General features: G+C 42.0%; 2 protein-coding genes across 2 annotated transcripts; one reads left to right on the top strand and one right to left on the bottom strand.

Annotated features, from left to right (window-relative positions):
- Positions 1-384: 384 nt before the first annotated feature.
- Positions 385-4034, top strand: GNG5 (G protein subunit gamma 5). Its single transcript, XM_061345211.1, has 3 exons — positions 385-576; positions 1623-1778; positions 3789-4034. The coding sequence occupies exons 1-2, from the start codon at positions 496-498 to the stop codon at positions 1746-1748; spliced, it is 207 nt and encodes a 68-aa protein (XP_061201195.1). The 5' UTR covers positions 385-495; the 3' UTR covers positions 1749-1778; positions 3789-4034.
- An 899-nt stretch (positions 4035-4933) lies between these two features.
- Positions 4934-10471, bottom strand: RPF1 (ribosome production factor 1 homolog). Its single transcript, XM_061345210.1, has 9 exons — positions 10295-10471; positions 10144-10200; positions 9151-9231; positions 8590-8685; positions 7750-7903; positions 7113-7195; positions 6002-6183; positions 5607-5733; positions 4934-5357 (listed from the first exon to the last, which is right to left on the bottom strand). Exons 1-9 carry the CDS (start codon positions 10445-10447, stop codon positions 5316-5318), a joined length of 975 nt encoding a protein of 324 aa, XP_061201194.1. The 5' UTR covers positions 10448-10471; the 3' UTR covers positions 4934-5315.
- Between the last annotated feature and the right edge of the window lie 7201 nt (positions 10472-17672).

Raw genomic sequence — 17672 nt, 5'->3', positions numbered from 1 at the left:
TGCATGACAACATGTTTTGCCCATGCCATTAGCCCAGGCTTCACCGTCACTCCTGGGCACGTTCTGTGGTGAACACCCTTCACCTCTGAACTGCTGTCAAGAGCCGAACATGCCAACAGGAGCAAAGTTGGTAACTCCATTGCATCTCAAAATAAGCTCCAAACTAGTAACTCACTGGATATTATCTCCAAGATTTCCCACCTTGGTCTTAACAGTCTTATTTTAAACCCACTTTACACATACATGGGGAAGGAGGCGGTTTATTTCTGTGTTTCCAGGCGGTGCCCCCTCCCGGGCACACAGAGCTCGCACCGAGCAGCCACTGCCCACAGGGCACCACACCCGCCAGCCAGCGCTCCCGCAGCGCCCCCCGCGGCCGCGACACCCCCGGCCCTGGGCGCGGCGGCCGTTGCGCAGGCGCCGCCGGGCCGGAGAGTTTGGGACGCGCCGGGAAGTTGTGCTGGGTGTGCAGCCGCTGCCGCTCCCGCTCCTACCATGTCTGGCTCCTCCAACGTGGCGGCCATGAAGAAGGTGGTGCAGCAGCTGCGCCTGGAGGCCAGCGTGACTCGCGTTAAGGTGAGAAGCGGAGCTGGGACGGGGCGGACGTGCCGCCATTACACCGCCCCTGGGGCGCGCCCCACGGCGGTCCTTGGAGGCGGCCGGGCTGCCCGGTGGGGCAGGGTCAGGACCGCCTGCCCCGACCTACCTCACCCCATCACAGGTTATAGCCACGGCTCCGTCGGGCCGAGCAGGGCTCCGGGGCGGCTGCGCAGCCGCCTCTTTGCCGCTGCCGCCGTCCCAGAGCTCGGCCCGTGCGGGGCCCGCCTCGCCCCCTCGCTTCCTGCAGCTTCCCGGGTACCCGGAGGCCGGTGCGCGGCCGAAGCGCTCCCCGGGATGGTTGCTGTGCCCTTCCCTTTAATTTCCTTTTTCTGAGAAGTGTCTTCTTCCATCGTTCTCCGGTGGAAAGGGCCGCTAGAGTGAGGCTCACAACAGGTTGCCCATGCTAGCCTGGCACTGTAAAATGGAGACGTCGCTGCAAAACGTACTGAGTACATTTAACTCGTGCGGTTAAGGGCTGAGACAGGGCCCTGCCAGAAACTCTGGGCAAACTGCAAGTACAAGATACCAGTGAAGATGCTACTTTCTGAAACTTTGGTCCGTATTTTTTACAAGTTCAGAGTTACAATAGAGAAAAGAATGACAAAGAGTTCTTACTGCCTCGTCTTTATGTACTACCCACCAAAACCACCATCTCGTCATTAGGATGTCTTTCCAATGGAAGATAAACTAGCAGTTCAGTCAAGTAGGGCATCTTAAACTGTAGGCTGTATTTTTACACATTTTATGTTAGTACAAGGATCTTCATATATTTAACAAACCCATCTCCAAGATGTTGCTCGTCTTTCACTCTTCAGGCTTAAAAGTTTAATGTGAAGATTTTCTAAATTCTCACTATTACTGCGCAAATTCTTAAACCAAAACATTACGATGGAAGCACTGTATAAAATCTAAGCAAGCTGTACTGCGGAATGATTAGCAGTATTCTTTATACTTTGTGATGTTGTTACATCCTTAGGAACCAGTGGTCAGTGAATTCTAATGCCAGCTTTCATTATGACTAGGTTTCCCAGGCTGCAGCAGACTTGAAGCAATTCTGCCTGCAAAATGCACAACATGATCCCCTACTGACAGGAGTATCATCGAGTACAAACCCATTCAGACCCCAGAAAGTTTGTTCATTTTTGTAATTACATGAACTACTTTGGTATCTTTCAGTGGTAAGTTATTGAATTACTATTCATAAATGGTTCTGTCATTAAAAACAGCTAGCTTTAATTGAATGAGACTGCCTGTATTAAAAGTATTCAGAAGAGACTGACTTCTGCAGCTGGTATTGGTCTAGATCCCCATTTTGTGCTCCTCTTCCCCTATTCTGGTCATAGCTCTATGCTGGACACATGCTGTTCGTAAGTATTATGAGCAGCATTCATGTTGCAGGGCTTCTTTCTGCCTGTCTCTGTTGCTGCAGCAAAGTAGTAGTGGGACCAGCTACTACTGTCAGGACTAACCTGGTTGTGCTGTATTTTCCGTGTAAGGGTGTTACTTCCCTTTTTGCACGTAGGATTACCCACCTGACAGCATACATGGTGAATCCTGACTGTGACGGATAGAACAGACTTTCATTCTTAAACTTTTAAAGAGCACTATCAAAGATGAGTGCTAGCCTCCAAGAGCACTGTCCCCTTACAGGACATGCCCTCTAAGCCACAAGAAAAGAATTTTGTGAAGGCCCATACTCCACTCATACAAACTACTACACAGCTAGCAAGTTTAAGTGGAAACAGTTGAATACTCATTTGACTTTTCATTCCGTAACTTTTTTACCTTCAGTAGCAATACTGCTATCACTATGAAGACTACTCATCTTGGAAATTCTGATTAATTTTAGACTAACCTTTTAGAAAGGTGAGTTGTAGATCGACAGTAGTCTCACTGAAACTCAAAACAATTTGCTATTTTGCCCTCAGTAAACGCATGATAATTTTACCATGTCGCCTCCTCCCCATTGCCCCTTGATTTGGATCTGTTGGTGGTGAGGGCATATACGTTATTTCAAAGCATCAGATACGCAGTGAACCATAGTGCACAATCCTTACACATCTTGTAGTGAGTCTTAACCTTAAAGAATCCTGGTTTTGTAGCTGACTTACATCACCCAAATAATTGTAATTTGCTAGATTTGCATTGTGATATTTAGGCAGCTTTATAGAAAAGTGACCACAGTCAGACTGGGTTGTTTGAATTGTTAAAACTGTTATCCCCTCAAGCAGACTGTAGAAAACTTCTAAAAAGTTTGTGTATAAACAGTGGTTTGTGCTAGTAATAACAGTATAGAGATTGATGCTTAACTATATAACAAATAAAACCACTTCCCCCATTGTTTTGAGCAGTGAATTACAGCAGTGTAACTGAAGTGTGATTTAGAGTTCTTCCAGCTTTTAAAGTTATTTTTGTTGTGAATTTTATCAACTATTCTTATTTAAAAGATTTTATTCTTGGGCAGTGACTTGTGTTCACACTACTGTAGCATCAACACCAAGCAGTAATTCAAGGAAATCAGATCATGTGTAAGTGTTATAAACTGCTAACCTATAAAAAGACAAACTCTACTTTTATCAGTAACGCATACTTGCCCACTGAGGTTTGCCAAGGTCTAGTAATTCCTGGGTGTGGATGTCATGAAATACCGTTTCCTCTATCTTGCACATGCAAGGCATAAAAGGCTTAATATTTTCTTTCTCAACTACAGGCCTTATCTTCCATCTTTCTGAATTTGGAGCAGAGCACTTACTTCTGCTGAAGTTACAGGCAAAAGTCATAACAGCAGCTTAAGTTACACTACCTATATGGAAAATGTCTTTCACTTTATCTCTTGCAAGCACATCCTCAAAATAGACAATTTCTTAGTTATAATCCTAGTGTTTTCACAATGAACCCATGGAGTTCGTGTTTACAGTTAGTACAACCTCTGCGGAGTGAAAATTTGTTAGTTACAGACTACCCCTGCTTTTCAAAGGCAGAGTAGGTGCCTGGCATTTCTATAGGTGCCAAGTGATTTGGAACAACTACAATAGTAGTTTCATAAGACAGCTGTGGGAAAAAAAAAAAAAGAGGATTTTGTTTTTTCTAAATAGCAGTACATGGCATACTCTGAAGGTGCCTGTTCTTAGAGTTGCTTTATTTAGAACTGATACTTTTCTAACTACATCTTGTTTTTTTATTTTCAGATCCTTTAGCATCTTTTCCTAGCTGCTGATGTGTGTATGGGCAGAGTGCCTCAAGGAGTGGCCTGGTCTGAAGTCTGTACAAAAGCTTAGCTTTCATGTGCCAAATCTAACTGTAAAATTGCTACTGTCGTCAAACTTCTTACCATCTACCTCTCCAAATGAACTGTATGCTAGTAAAATACTTCTGTTTCATAAGGGAATCAGTTTTATATATGCCAAGCAAAAAATAAAAGTGTCTTGACTTAATCTGGTCTTAAAATTACTGTAAAAAGTTGATTAACACCTGGCTATGTTGACACCTCACCAGTTACTGCATCACTACAGCAGCTAGGGAGTGTACGGAGGAGTCTGTCTTTACATATTCCATGCTGCTGCAAGTTTTCCCGAGGTCTTACAGAACAGTGAATATTCACCAGTACTATATTCAGAAGCATAATAGAAAAATAAAAAAAAAAGGCTGTTTATAATTCAACTATACAGCCTGTCCCATATCATAGACAAGACAGAGTATTTTAAACAGTAGTTCTACCCTAATAGATGACTTACTCTATCAGCCATCTGACTCTTTAGATGAGTACGAAAAAGCTCTTATTATAGCTTCATATGAAAAGGCAATTCAAAGAAAACATCTATTTAGCTGCCAGTGAATGTGTAAAACCTAAGGCAGAACAATATTCTGCAGGTAATACCAACTCGAGTATAGCTATGAGGCTGAAGAACCGTATTTAAGGTTTTAGTGGGGAAAACCCTGCTCAGAAACCTGACTGTTCAACTGAGCAGCGTTTTTAGGTGAGACTGCTTTATGGCCTTATGAATTCTTTCCCAGTGTTACTTCTTTTCAATTGCTTTGGGTATACACCTCTTCTAAATAGGACATGTACAGAAGAGATACCTTTAAGAGTCAAATGCTTTTTTGTAACTTCAGAAACACAGCTGTCTTACGCAAGATGTTCATGAAATAAAATACCACAAGACTTCCTCGGTCAATGCTGGATTGCATACAACCTAATCAGTGGTCTCTAGATAGGAGACTATTTTTGGAAACCTATCGCCATACCGTAAGTCAGAAAGAGGTTTAAAATATTTCTGTCTTACCTCATAAATGAAAGACATCAGGGTTTAGCTACTGAAGAGAAAAATATAAAAAGCTGTATAACAAATATTTTATTTTGAGAATATCTTTAAACAAAATATTTACTGTCTTTGATGTTACAAAGTGTTATCTATCTCTACAGCACAGCAGCAGTCATGGCACATCTTCAGTGATAGCTAAATTACAGGCTGCTTTGACACTGCAATAGTTTTTCCTGCTAAACTGGAAAAGAGTCACTGTCCTCGTCATGTTGGATTAGCTACAAACATAGGGAGAAAGATGCATCCTACTTGATGTGCTCCTGTAGAGTTTTAAGGTTTGCATCCGCAGACAGATACTGTTCAATATCATTACCATTCATTAGGAGTCTCAGATAATCCATAGTTCGAAGCAGTTGTATTTCTGGGCACGGGCAATTGGCAGATAGCTGTCCCTTATAAGTGAAATTTTCTTCTACTTGTGTCCATTTCTCGTCGCTGCAATTCAAAAGAAAAGTTACCAACCAGCAAATTCATGCAACAGGATACAAACAAGGGTGACCACTCCAGTTTATAGTTCATGATACATTGGCTACATGTTTCTCAAAATATACCTCTAAATACTTCAGTTGAACATGTACTGAGAACTGCATTTATACTGCTTTTTTAGGCTAAGATTTGTGGTTACACTTCATGTCAGATTTAGCCTCCCTCCCCAAGCAGGACTACTTCACTACTTAGACATACCTTGTGAATCCATTCATATTCACCAAATTTGGAATCAAAGGTTCCTTTTTGAAGAGACCTCAGCTTTAATGTAAAACGTGGCCCAAGTTCTTGAATTCCTACTTTCTTCTCACTCTTGAAGATATATCTTGGGGAAAGAAAATAAAAAGTAAAAAATAAAAAATTTAAGAAGCAAGTTACGAGAACATTTGCCCAGAGATGCTGTGGCTGCCCCATCCCTGGCAGTGTTCAAGGCCAGGTTGGACAGGGCTTGGAGAAACCTGGTCTAGCAGAAGGTGTCCCTGCCTGTGGCAGGGTATTGGAACTGGTTAAGCTTTAAGGTCCCTTCCAACCCAAACCATTCTGTGAATCTATCTATGAACGTTCTCATTTGTGAGTTTTGTGGAAAGCATCACCTGTGGAATCTGAAAAAGATGTAGTCTCGCTGGTTGTGAAATGTAGCTACTTGTCTTCCAATGAACTGAGGATCATGTGGGAAGAGAGAGGCAAACATGCGCCCAATAGAATGGCCAAGTCGTGTTGTAAAATTATTCAGGATTACTTCAGGTACATGTTCTGTGGGCTCTTTCCCTTTTCGCTGAAAAGAAAGTAACAGGTAAGAACGCAAAGAACAAATTGAATACAAAAGGATTTTAATATATTATCAAAAAGGAATCTGAAATAAAAGGGGGAAGACAACCATGGCCAGCCTCTCACAAGAGGGCTAGTATTATTAAGGCATGTTATTACATACCTCAAACTTAAGTTCATATACAAGCAAAGGAGCAACTAGTAACATAAGGATCTTTGGTTCGACAATGTAAATTGAATGAAAAAGCACAAATAATCTTACATTTCCTCCTGCACCTATTTCCACTCATGGCAGCACCTGTTACAGCAAATAATGCTCTCTACCTACAACAGCACTCTTCTCTGTATTAACACCAACTAAGAGGATATAGGACTCTTATTAAAGACAGATGAAGTTTAAAAATTACTTATTTCAAACAAGAAAAAAAACATTTTACTGCAAATTACTTAGGGCTAAGTAAGCAATACTTACTACAGAAGAATTAACAAGGCTGTAAGAGTAAGCAAAACTAAGTTTACTTTAGGAACATCTACTGAAATCTTTTATCCCTTTGTATACTTTTTATACACATCCTATTGTGCATATACTTGGATATTTCTAGTATACTTTTATACACACCCCCTATTTGTGTGTATACTATACATTGGGTATTCCCTATTGATGTAAGGTTATCAGCTGCTATTTATTTGCATGACTGTAGGAATACTTGTCAGCCAGTTAAAGAAATTCTGCAAATAACTATGCAAATGGAAATATTTTGCTTATGGAAGTAGACTATACTAGTCCTTGGCCTCCTGTCAACTTACGAAAAACTACAAGATCAGCTAAATGGTACAACAGCACAGGTTTGACAGTTCAAATAGACTGAACATATTTATTATTAAACAACAGACTACCCCCTTTTTTTTTTTTTTTAAGTTTTGTTGGAGTCTCACCTTTATTTCTTTACGCAACCGGACACTACTCATTCTAAAATGAGCAGTTGGGCCATCAGGCAGATGACTTAAAACAAGACCATCTGTTCAATGAGTTAAAAAAAAAGAAGGCTGGTAAAATTCAACATGTAGTTTATAGAAGAACATTAACTGCAAAATGCAGTATTAAAGTACATCCATAATCTTTGCCTGATTTACAAGGTTTCATTATGTATTTGAGCACAGTTTCATAAACTAGTTAGCTGGTGTTCTGAAGGATGTCCATTAAATATTGTTTGTAGCTAATCAGTTACCGTTTATCACTTCTTCACTTATCAATTACTAATGTTCTATCTAGTCAGCAAAACTAAAGAGAATTTCCTGATTAGAAAAATTTATTAATTAAACTGTTAAATTAATCTACACATTACAAACTAAACTAAAAAAGCTAATACACTTTAATAATTTCATATTCCATTAGCCATCAGATACACAAGTTGGCACAGTGATTTATCATGGCAGTTACACTGTAAGCTGCACAGTGAAGAGAAAAAAACCCAGAATAAAGTAGATCTTTGATGCATACCACAGAATTATTTTCCTTCCCTAACAGGCCCAGAGCTAGTATATTTATTTTAATAAACGCACAAAAGGATACTTGGTATTTTGCGATCTTCATTAATGACTATTAAATCCGTGAAGTCTCTTGCAATACACTGTGGAATAATTCTTTTCAAAGCCAGTCCTCTTCGATAGTAGACATGTGAGTTAGGTATAACAGTAGACAGTTGCTCACAGAATCTCACTGTTCTCTGCAAAACAGGTGAGTTAAATTGCAATGTGGTAATTAGAGCAACAAATTCAAGTATTAGGAGAATGGAGGGTTGCCTGTTCCAACTGCCTGCTGATGGTATGTTACCGGCTTCTCTATAAACATATGAAGACAAGCTATTAAATTACTTCATTCAGTCAGTGGAAAAGAAAATTACTCGCAATAAAGACTGCAGCGCACCAAGGACATTTTAGGTTTTTTTAAAGGATTTTTTTTTCCCTCCATCACAGTAAAGCAGAAATTATGGGAAAATCCCAAAAGCAAAAACTTCACAACATTTCAAAATACAATATATCTATTACATCAGGTAGTACTGTATGACTTTCCAGGTAAACTATTTGAGGTGTACTTCTCCTATTTTTAAAACCACTTCTTTTATGGTTCTCACAAAAGTCAGTAATCTTCCAAATTAGTTATTGCAGGTAATTTGCATACAAAAAAATATGCATGAGGTTTGGATTCTGTTATGATGGAACAAGCAGTTCTAAAGAAACTAATAGATTACCTACGTATACAAAGTTATTGATGGTCACTACACAAAACAGCACAAAAAAGTCCATGTGAAAGCTAGTATTTTAAAACTTTCATTTGCCAATCATAGGATGAAAACCTTGACATCTTACAACCAGCTGACTGCTTGGAATGATCGAAGTAAAAGATACGTACCCCACGAGGTCTGTCTGATGTTGTAATAAGAATTTTGGGAACTGTCTGTCTGTTGAAGTATGGTGCAAATTCATCAGTTGCTTCATCAAAAGCAACCTGGAGGAACAGAAATGTTGTTAATACACCATATGTGAAATAATTGAAGAGCAATTGTTTGATATGATCTAAATTCTGATGAAATTGAATTTAGTTAAGAAAAATTTCACTTCTTGAAATCTACCCTATAATTAATCATCACAAGGCATGTGGGGTTTGCATTTGTAAGAACCTAATGTGATGAACACTGGCAGGTTATACTATCAATAACAGTAAGTTAAAAGGCAATTATCTCATACAGATAATGAAAGAATGACATCACCTCTTAAGTGAACCCAGCACATGTAAAAAGTAATCAACATCTTAATGGGAGAGTGGTGAACGTTAAGTTTCATCAATCTATTTTATGACCCTTCTTGGAAAACAAACCAGCAAAACAAAACAAAACAAAAAAACAAACAACAAAACAACCACCACCACAAACAATGTTTAACTTAACAGCACATGCAGAAATTTAGCAGTTACCTCTTCATCATTGGGATCTACAGTTGTTTCATCGTATACCCTCTGATTTTCAATAGTCTTTGGTATGGCTTTTGGAGGGGCCTAAAATAAATAAGTTCATTAACTTAACACATTCATGTGATTTTTAAGTGTATTGCAAAAACCACATTCATACCGCCATGACACAGCATACACTTCTACACAGAACTAGAAGTAGTATTGGTTATATGTCAGCTCTTAATTAGACTGAAATCAAGCAGTGTTACTGTGGTAGCAGCATCTAATTAAGAAACAGGCTTCCAAAAGAAAAAGAGGGGAACTTTCTATCCACTTATCTTCTGTGGAAATAAAAAAGCTCTACTTTTTAACAGCAATGCATTTTAGCCTTGACATCTACAACTGAACAACTAGTAGCCTATAATGTTTACCCCATTTACTTGGGAGATTACGGTAATACAGAAACTCAGAGCTAACTGTCAAACCACTTTTTGGAAGGAAAGGAAAAGAAGCAAACACCTTGTTAGGGGCTAGGCTTGGAAACAACTTGACAACTGGTCTGGGCAGGGTTTTGGCCAGATCTGATTGTTTTAATTTATATAAAAATTACTTACTAGAGTGTAATTTTTAACATCAACACAGTAAAATAGCAATTACATTGGCCAGAAACTACATTTCAGGAAGGGCCTGCTTTTATGCCCTCATTAGTCTGAAACTCATCCTGCCCACCCACAGCATCATTTAGCTCAGTACCAACGACATCCCCAAGCTCAGCTGTTTGATACCTCCGCTACACAGCACAGGGCCGCTGAAGGCTACCACAGCCAGCAGGCACGGAGACCACTTCTCCACTGGAGGCTGTGGAGGCCCCGTCTGACTCTCGACACTGAAGAACCCCAGCACAAGGCTGAGATGAAGAATTATCACAGAAGCGAACTGCCCCCTCCACGCCGGTGCGGAGCACCACGTCCCCGCGGCGGGGCGGCCTCACCACGACGCGGGACCCGGAGATCTTACTTTGTCTCCGAGGGCTTCTCGCTCTTTTCTCCGCTTCTTCTTGGCGGCGAGTTTCTCCTACCGAGAGAGGGAGAGCAGTCCGTTAGCCAGACAGGGCCGGGCACCCCCTGCCCTCCCGCCACGGCCGCCGCGACGGGCCCTCCTCCCCCACCTTCCTCTGCTGCTGCTTCCATCGAAGGAACATGAAGTGCCGCCGCTGCTTGTTCTTGATCTCGGACACGCTGAAAGTCGGCGGGAAGAGAACCCGGGCCGGGGCTGACGACCCCGCATCCTCAGCCGCCGCGCCCCTGCCATCACCCGCCATGCTGCCGCCGGGAAGGCGCTGACCCCTCACCCCTGACCTCTACCCCGCCCGCTAGGAGAGCACGTCTGCGCCTGCGCTGAGGCGGCGGGCAGGAGGTGTGCTTCTGCTTCTGCGCATGCGCGGAGGGGACGGGCTGGCTGCCTGTGGGCGAGGCAAGGGCGGGGAGGTGGTTGGCGCAGGGGTGGGGGGGATTTCGTGCCGCAAGGGTTGCAGGTTTTAACGCCGTGGGGAAACGGCTTCTTTTTACCCCATTGCCGTCATGTTTCGGCCTCGGTGCGTCCAGGAGGTGTGGCTGGGCCTCGGTGGCGGTCGTATAGAGAGTCAGAGAAGGCGGGCTGAGGTACTTGCACAGCCTGTTGCTTCGCTGCGGGTACCTTAAATGGCTGAGCTGGTTGCTCAGCAGGGAGCAAACCTCGAGATAAGGGGATTGAAAAGAAATTATTACTAAAGTGTAACTTATAGTCAGGGGTGACAATACTAAGCTTTGAACAAACATGGCACACCGGCGGATTTACATTAATAAAGCATCACGACCCAGTAGTGTTTTCCCATAAGCATACGTTTTACTTCCAGACGTTTATTTGGTCACAGTGGGTTAAGCTGTGGGAAGCATCTGTTTGAAAGGAATCACGGGGGTTTTATGGTGATGCTCCTGAAAATCATTTTTATTCCATTAAAACCTGTTAAAACGTAGATGAAAATGCAAGAACCCCTACAGCTAATGAAAGAGATTTAATTGAAGTAAAGCTAGAAATTAGTTTTTCTGTTCCTGATCTGATGTTCCATCTTAGAGGTATGCAGGTGCTGCTGCACAGTAAAGACTACTCTGGTTTATAGAAATTGAGTACTCAGGGATTGGGAGAGTGATGGAAGCTGGGTTATTAGAGGCATTTTCAATCCCAGAATGCAAAATTCTGAGCCTGAGTGAGACTGACTAGTTCCATGTGTCCCAAGGATTGTCTTAAAGCTTGGAAAACATCTAATTTTATATACAAATATTGTTTTGTGTTATTAGATTTCTTTTACTAGACAAGTGAAAAAGAACCCTGTTAACATAAACACATGAAGATAGTGGAAAAAGATCTAGAACTTGAGACATAGTCTTAGACAATGTCTGAAACCTACTGCTGTCCTATAAACAAATTTAACTCTCTAGGTTGCTTCTCTACCTACAGGTTATTTCTACTTAACATAGATGTAAATGAAAGATCAAAAGCCTCATTATGCACAATCCCCCTTTTTTCTGGCTTCACTCCCACTTTTGTTAAGAGAAAATATTTCAGCTCTCCTTGGTGCCTTAAGGATAAGTAGTTTCCATGGTAATTAAGGCTTGGGGATTTAGTTGAGAATGTGTTAACCGAAGACTTTCTGTAACTTTATCTCCCTGGCTGATGCAAATATCTGAATTTGCAAGGGCACCTCCAAAAGTCATTAGCAGAGATACTCATTGCTGTACTTAGTAGACCTATTAGGGAGTTCTTTGTAGTTCCAGTTGGCAATGGTGTTTTTGTCGGGATGGTTGCAAATTGATGTGCATGGTAATGGCGTGAAGCTCATTGAGTACTTGTGTGTTGAAAAAAACACATTATCTTCCTCCCTGCCAGCAAAAGAGAAGACAATCTCCTAGTATGATTCACAGACTTTTCTCCTAAGGTCTCACAGGAGCAAAATAATGATATGCAATAATACAGGAACTTCCTAGGGCAGAGGAGGGGCAATAAAAAGATGCCAGAAGCACATTGTGGACTTCATAAAAATAACATCCCTAACAAAGTACACTTAACTTCAATAGAAGGCCCAACTAATAAAGGCATTCATTGCATTAGTTTCATCACAGAGAAGGTTCCAGGGACTTCTGCTTATTTTAGCTACAAGCTCTGGCTGAAGTCCCAAGTTCTGCACAAAGTTGTATTTTTAAAAAAATCATAGAACCATAGAAAATCATAGAATAGTTAGGGTTGGAAAGGATCTTAAGATCATCAACTTCCAACCCCTGCCATGGGCAGGGACACTTCACACTAAACCATGCCACCCAAGGCTCTGTCCAACCTGGCCTTGAACACTGCCAGGGATGGAGCATTCACAACTTCCCTGAGCAACCCCTTCCAGTGCTTCACCACCCTCACAGGAAAAAATTTCTTCCTTATATCCAATCTAAACTTCCCCTGTTTAAGTTTGAACCCCTTACCCCTTGATCCTATCACTACAGTCCCTAATGAAGACTCCCTCCCCAGCATCCCTACAGGCCCCCTTCAGATACTGGAAGGCTGCTATGAGGTCTCCACACATCATTGTCTTCTCCAGGATGAACAGCCCCAACTTTCTCAGCCCATCTTCATATGGGAGGTGCTCCAGTCCCCTGATCATCCTCGTGGCCCTCCTCTGCACATATTCTAACAGTTCCATGTCCTTCTTATGTTGAGGGCACCAGAACTGTACACAGTACTCCAAGTGAGATCTCACGAGAGCAGAGCAGAGGGGCAGGATCACCTCCTTCGACCTGCTGGTCAGGCTCCTTTTGATGCAGCCCAGGATACGGTTGGCTTTCTGAGCTGCGAGTGCACACTGAAGCTGGCTCATGTTAAATTTCTCATCAGCCAACACCCCCAAGTCCTTCTCCGCAGGGCTGCTCTAAATCTCTTCTCTGCCCAGCCTGTAGCTGTGCCTGGGATTGCTCCGACCCAGGTGTAGGACCTTGCACTTGTCATGGCTAAACATGAGGTTGGCATCAGCCCACCTCACAAGTGTGTCACGGTCCCTCTGGATGGCATTCCTTCCCTCCAGCGTATCAACTGAACCACACAGCTTGGGGTCATCGGCAAACTTGCTGAGGGTGCACTCAATCCCACTGTCCATGTAACCACCAAAGATACTGAACAAGACCATTCGCAACACCAACCCCTGAGGGGCACCACTCGTTACTGGTCTCCAGCTGGACATTGAGCCATTGACCACAACTCTTTGTATGCGGCCATCCAGCCAGTTCTTTATCCACCGAGTGGTCCATCTGTCAAATCGATATCTCTCCAATTTAGAGACGAGGATGTTGTGTGGGACAGTGTCGAACACTCTGCACAAGTCAGGTAGATGACATCAACTGCTCTGCTTCTGTCCATCAGTTCCATAAGCTAATTACAATTAATGCAGCATTACAGGGAAACCGCCTTCTGAAGGATTTGCCTGGTTAAAAACAAAACAAAACACTCCCCAACACCCCACCCCCAAAAAAAACCCCAACCAACCAAACAAAAAACAAACAGAAAACACCAGTAGCATTGGTTTGTGTAAACCAACAAGTAAGTTCACCAGTGGAGTCAGCACTAAGGAACTTTGAAGGGGACCTTTCTGTACATTACCACTGACACAGCTACAGTAGTGGAAGCACCATTTTGAGTTGTGTCAGTGGAGCACTGCGGGTTATTCTGCTGCTCTCTCATTTTAAACAATTGAAAAATATTTTTGTGCTTAAGTTGAAAGGAGAAAAAAATCATCTGGGGAAAGGAAATGGAGTTAGAGAATCTTTATGAAAGATGAGAAAAAAGGGTAAGGTGCTTCTGGATTCAAGAATTGATTAGAAAGAGAACTGGTTTTTTGCACGTTTGTTTGTTTATTGGTTGGGGATTTTTCAGTAATAACCAACATTTTGCTATTTTCCTGTTTTGTTTTTCTTAATTACATTACCTGAAGGGAGAGAGGACATGCTGCTTGTCTTCAGGATTCATTACACTGAATAGAATGCCCCAGAAAACACAGTGCTCCAAACCAAGCAACCTCTTGTCTATGTTGGAAGAGAGACAAGCCCTACAGGCTTCTTTACTTCTTTCTTCCTATAGAATACTGGTTTTCTCTTGAAAAAATAAAACAAATGCTATTGTATGTTTTAAAATGGATTTATTTTAACTGCAGTTACATTGTTAATATGGCAAAGCAGTTTCCCTTGGAATCAGTGTGCCAGAGTTCTTTGTGGTTGTTGTTAAAACAGATAGCCATCAATTGGTAATAGTAAATTGAAGATTGCAAGTTTCATGGGCACAGTTTTTGTAATGTCTTAATTGTGAAAATTCTTGGTGTGTGAGTAGAGGACAAGGGAGAAGTGACCAATTTTCCTCTAGAGAAAATCCCCAAAGTTACACAGTTGGAAACAGTATTGTCATGGATCTAAAATTGGTGAGGAGAGGGGAAATGCAAGGAATGTGAGGTCACAAGAAAACACGAGTAAGAAGTGAGATGGCTCAAGATTCCCTCAAGGGTTAGCTTTGTTGAGGTCCACATTTATGGCCCTCAAAACCTTCTGCAACAACCCTAGGCCCTCTGGACTCTGTTGATGGTGAAGAATATACCTGAACTGTTGAAGTTAGTGCTACGTACTGATAACCAAGTGAAGTCAGAGAGGCTCATACGTTTAAACAGGCAGCAAAAGGCAGCATAGAACGGAAATGCAAGTTGGAGTTTTGTAGTGTGGTTGCTTGCTGTTGCAGCAGGCACCCTTTGTTCAGCTGCCCAGGAGGCCTAATTGACAGGAGCCAGGACTGAAGTGTATTCTTATTCTTGCATTCACAGCTAGTTCTCCCATCCCTTCGTGGTGCTGTGTAGATAATGAAGTTCTACCCCAAAGGTCTGGCTTTTGTTATGCCTGTAAGCACCTCAGCCTTGAGACTGCAGAGCGGTTAGTACAGCTTTGATTGTGTCAGAGCCTTACTAGGCCCTCAAAATAGATGCTCTCTGCACTCTTGCTTGCAGCCTCTCTCTGTAAGCATCCCTGGGGACTGTCTAACCGCATTGACTGTGTAGCGATTAAAAATTAGTGATAGTAGCTTTCCTTAACTGGCAGTTCAAAAGTTAGAGTATTCACATTTGATACAGAAGACAAGACTTTCTAGCCTCTGGAGACTGACACTCAACGTCTTTCCTTTCAGTACAATCAAATCACAGGCCTGCAGGTTTTTCAGAGATGAGAACTGTCCTCATTCTTCCAACTGAAGCTATTGTTGCATACAGAGTAAGATGCTGAAAACACCAAACCAAATATCCAGTGGTTGGGTCAGTGTCTTAGAGGAAGAAATGTTGGATTCCTAGCTAGGTTTCAATCCTCTCCCTGTAGTTTACTTTAAAAAGTTATGCAGCAAAGCAAAAACAAGCTGTAGAGAATGGATTGTAGCAAGGTTCAGTCTCCGGGCGTGTGCCCTCGTCACTGGGCTGAAGAATCTGATTCTTTTTACACCCCTGTCCTGCTGTTCTCTTGCTTTTTGCCCAGTGAAGAAAAGGTAATGTGGTCTCACCACCCTGGTGGTGGGAGGCACTCCATGTGGCAAGGGAATCTGTCTTAGCTGATGAAAGACTTGAACATGGGCCCACCACAGTATGCTGCCATAAAAAAAAATGGACACCTATACCATCACTGAGAGAAAGCCTGTTATGTTTTGTAGGGAGTCTGGTTCTGTGATGCTTCTCACGCGTTACTGTACCAAGCCATCCAGAATCTCTGCTGTAGAAAAGTCTCTTGTTTATCAAGCTAAAGGCATAAGCATGAAGTAAATGCTAAACTGCTTAGCTCTGTCCACACTGAGGCATACCCAAAGCTGTTTCTCCAGGGGAACATTATGTAGGGGAGCAAAGTAAAATTACAAGGTGCCTCTGCAGGAACTGTGTGGGTAGTTTCCAAGATCATCTGTTTGGGACTTATGGGCTTGCATTCCTCAGTGGATCTTGTTTACAGCCTTTAATTTCAATATTTTCAGTCACCTAAGGCAATCTCTCCAATGGGTAAAATGGGGATCATGCTCAATAAGGTTGGGTATTATTTATCATCTCATGATGAACACTAGACCTTACTGTGTTCTCTCAGTGCCTGTCCTCATCCTGTAGCACAAAAATTAATTATTTCATATGCTTTTCTGGGTTACTCTTCTTTTAATATCTAAGCTGTGTACAGACATTAAGGTGCTTATTGGAAAGAGTGTCTTATGTCAATTTGCAGATGGGAAAATTAAATCTAAGCAAGTTTTTCAAAACAAAATTTATCAAGGGGATCTATGAATTTAGAATGTCCAGGTAGGACACACAAAGCTGGATATTGAGAGAATATTTAACACAGTATGTTCAAACCACAATTGTGTTCAATTAGATTCACAATTAACTTTACCATGTTCAGGATCATTCTAGATATCAGATGCCAGATATCTCAAGTTCAGCACGCAGCAAATGAGGATTGCAGACTTACTGTGCATCTCTAAAGTAATTATTGTTAAACTACAGGAGAGTAAGGAGAACAAATGAAATTTTGTTAGTTTTCATTCTGTAATACCCTCAGTCTTCAGAATTTGTTTCTGATCTTTGTGGGTTTTACAGTTCTCATGTACAAAGTCCTAGGTTTAAGAAAGCCAACAATGGTAAAAAAACTGCAGGCCCCTCTGAATAGCAGCTTTAACTGATGGAGTATTAATACTCCCTCCCCCAGGAGGTATCACACCAGGACTGAGAGCACTCTGTTATCTCGTCTAGGTCCTTAGTGAGGGTATGAAGACTTGTGGCCCCTGTATGGGTCTCTGAGGAACACCAGCAGTAACCAGCCATCTTTTTGTTTGACTTTGGACTGCTGATCAACACCCATTGGACTCCACAGAGCAGCCAATTATCCATCCAGCTTGTGTAAGATTTTTCCACTCTGTATTTCACCAGTCTGACTGTAAGTGTACTGTGGAACACCATGTTGAAGGCCTTCCTGAAGTCAAGGTAAACAGCACACACTCTTCTTCCTCCTCTGCTGAGTCACACTTCCCATCAAAGAGTGGCCCTTGGTAAAGTCACCCTACACCAGCTGTTCTCAGTCACCTTTGTGTCCCTCGGGTGCCTGGAAATGCCTTCCAGGAGGATTTGCTCTACAGTCATCCTGTGAGGCTGACAGTCGCTGACTTCTCCATCCTGCACTCCTTGAAGTTGCAAGCTTAGTGTAAGCCTTGTGCTATAACATGCAAAGGGCAGTGATTACTGATGCATTCAAGTGGTCTGTGTCCAAATCTCAGAATGTGTATGCATGTGCATGTGAGAAAGAAAAAGAAGCAAAGCTTTCAGAAGCCTGACAGAGAAAAACTTAAATAATCAAAAAATGAACCAAAGGAGAACACGTCAAAAAGAAGTATTTTATGTGATATTCTTAAAAAAAAATAAATCTTGCAAATGTATTCTTTAAAAAGTATGGAAACCATACCATGGAGACCAGTAACGA

This window comes from Neopsephotus bourkii, unplaced genomic scaffold, assembly GCF_033783945.1.
Source record: "Neopsephotus bourkii isolate Nb327-2 ecotype Australia unplaced genomic scaffold, CSIRO-AGI_Nbou_v1 NB_234, whole genome shotgun sequence".
Lineage (NCBI taxonomy): Eukaryota > Metazoa > Chordata > Aves > Psittaciformes > Psittacidae > Neopsephotus > Neopsephotus bourkii.
Note: the sequence above shows the minus strand (reverse complement) of the source record. Positions and strands in the feature narration are given on the sequence as shown.

What these genes read in the sequence shown, in the direction of transcription:
- GNG5 (XM_061345211.1), top strand. Translation starts at nt 496, where the DNA reads ATGTCTGGCTCCTCCAACGTGGCGGCCATGAAGAAGGTGGTGCAGCAG. An exon ending in CCAGCGTGACTCGCGTTAAG is followed by an intron (nt 577 to 1,622) that starts GTGAGAAGCGGA and finishes CATTATGACTAG; the next exon opens with GTTTCCCAGGCTGCAGCAGA.
- RPF1 (XM_061345210.1), bottom strand. Translation starts at nt 10,447, where the DNA reads ATGGCGGGTGATGGCAGGGGCGCGGCGGCTGAGGATGCGGGGTCGTCA. An exon ending in TAGATCCCAATGATGAAGAG is followed by an intron (nt 8,686 to 9,150) that starts GTAACTGCTAAA and finishes CTGTTCCTCCAG; the next exon opens with GTTGCTTTTGATGAAGCAAC. An exon ending in TGAAGATCGCAAAATACCAA is followed by an intron (nt 7,196 to 7,749) that starts GTATCCTTTTGT and finishes CTCATTGAACAG; the next exon opens with ATGGTCTTGTTTTAAGTCAT.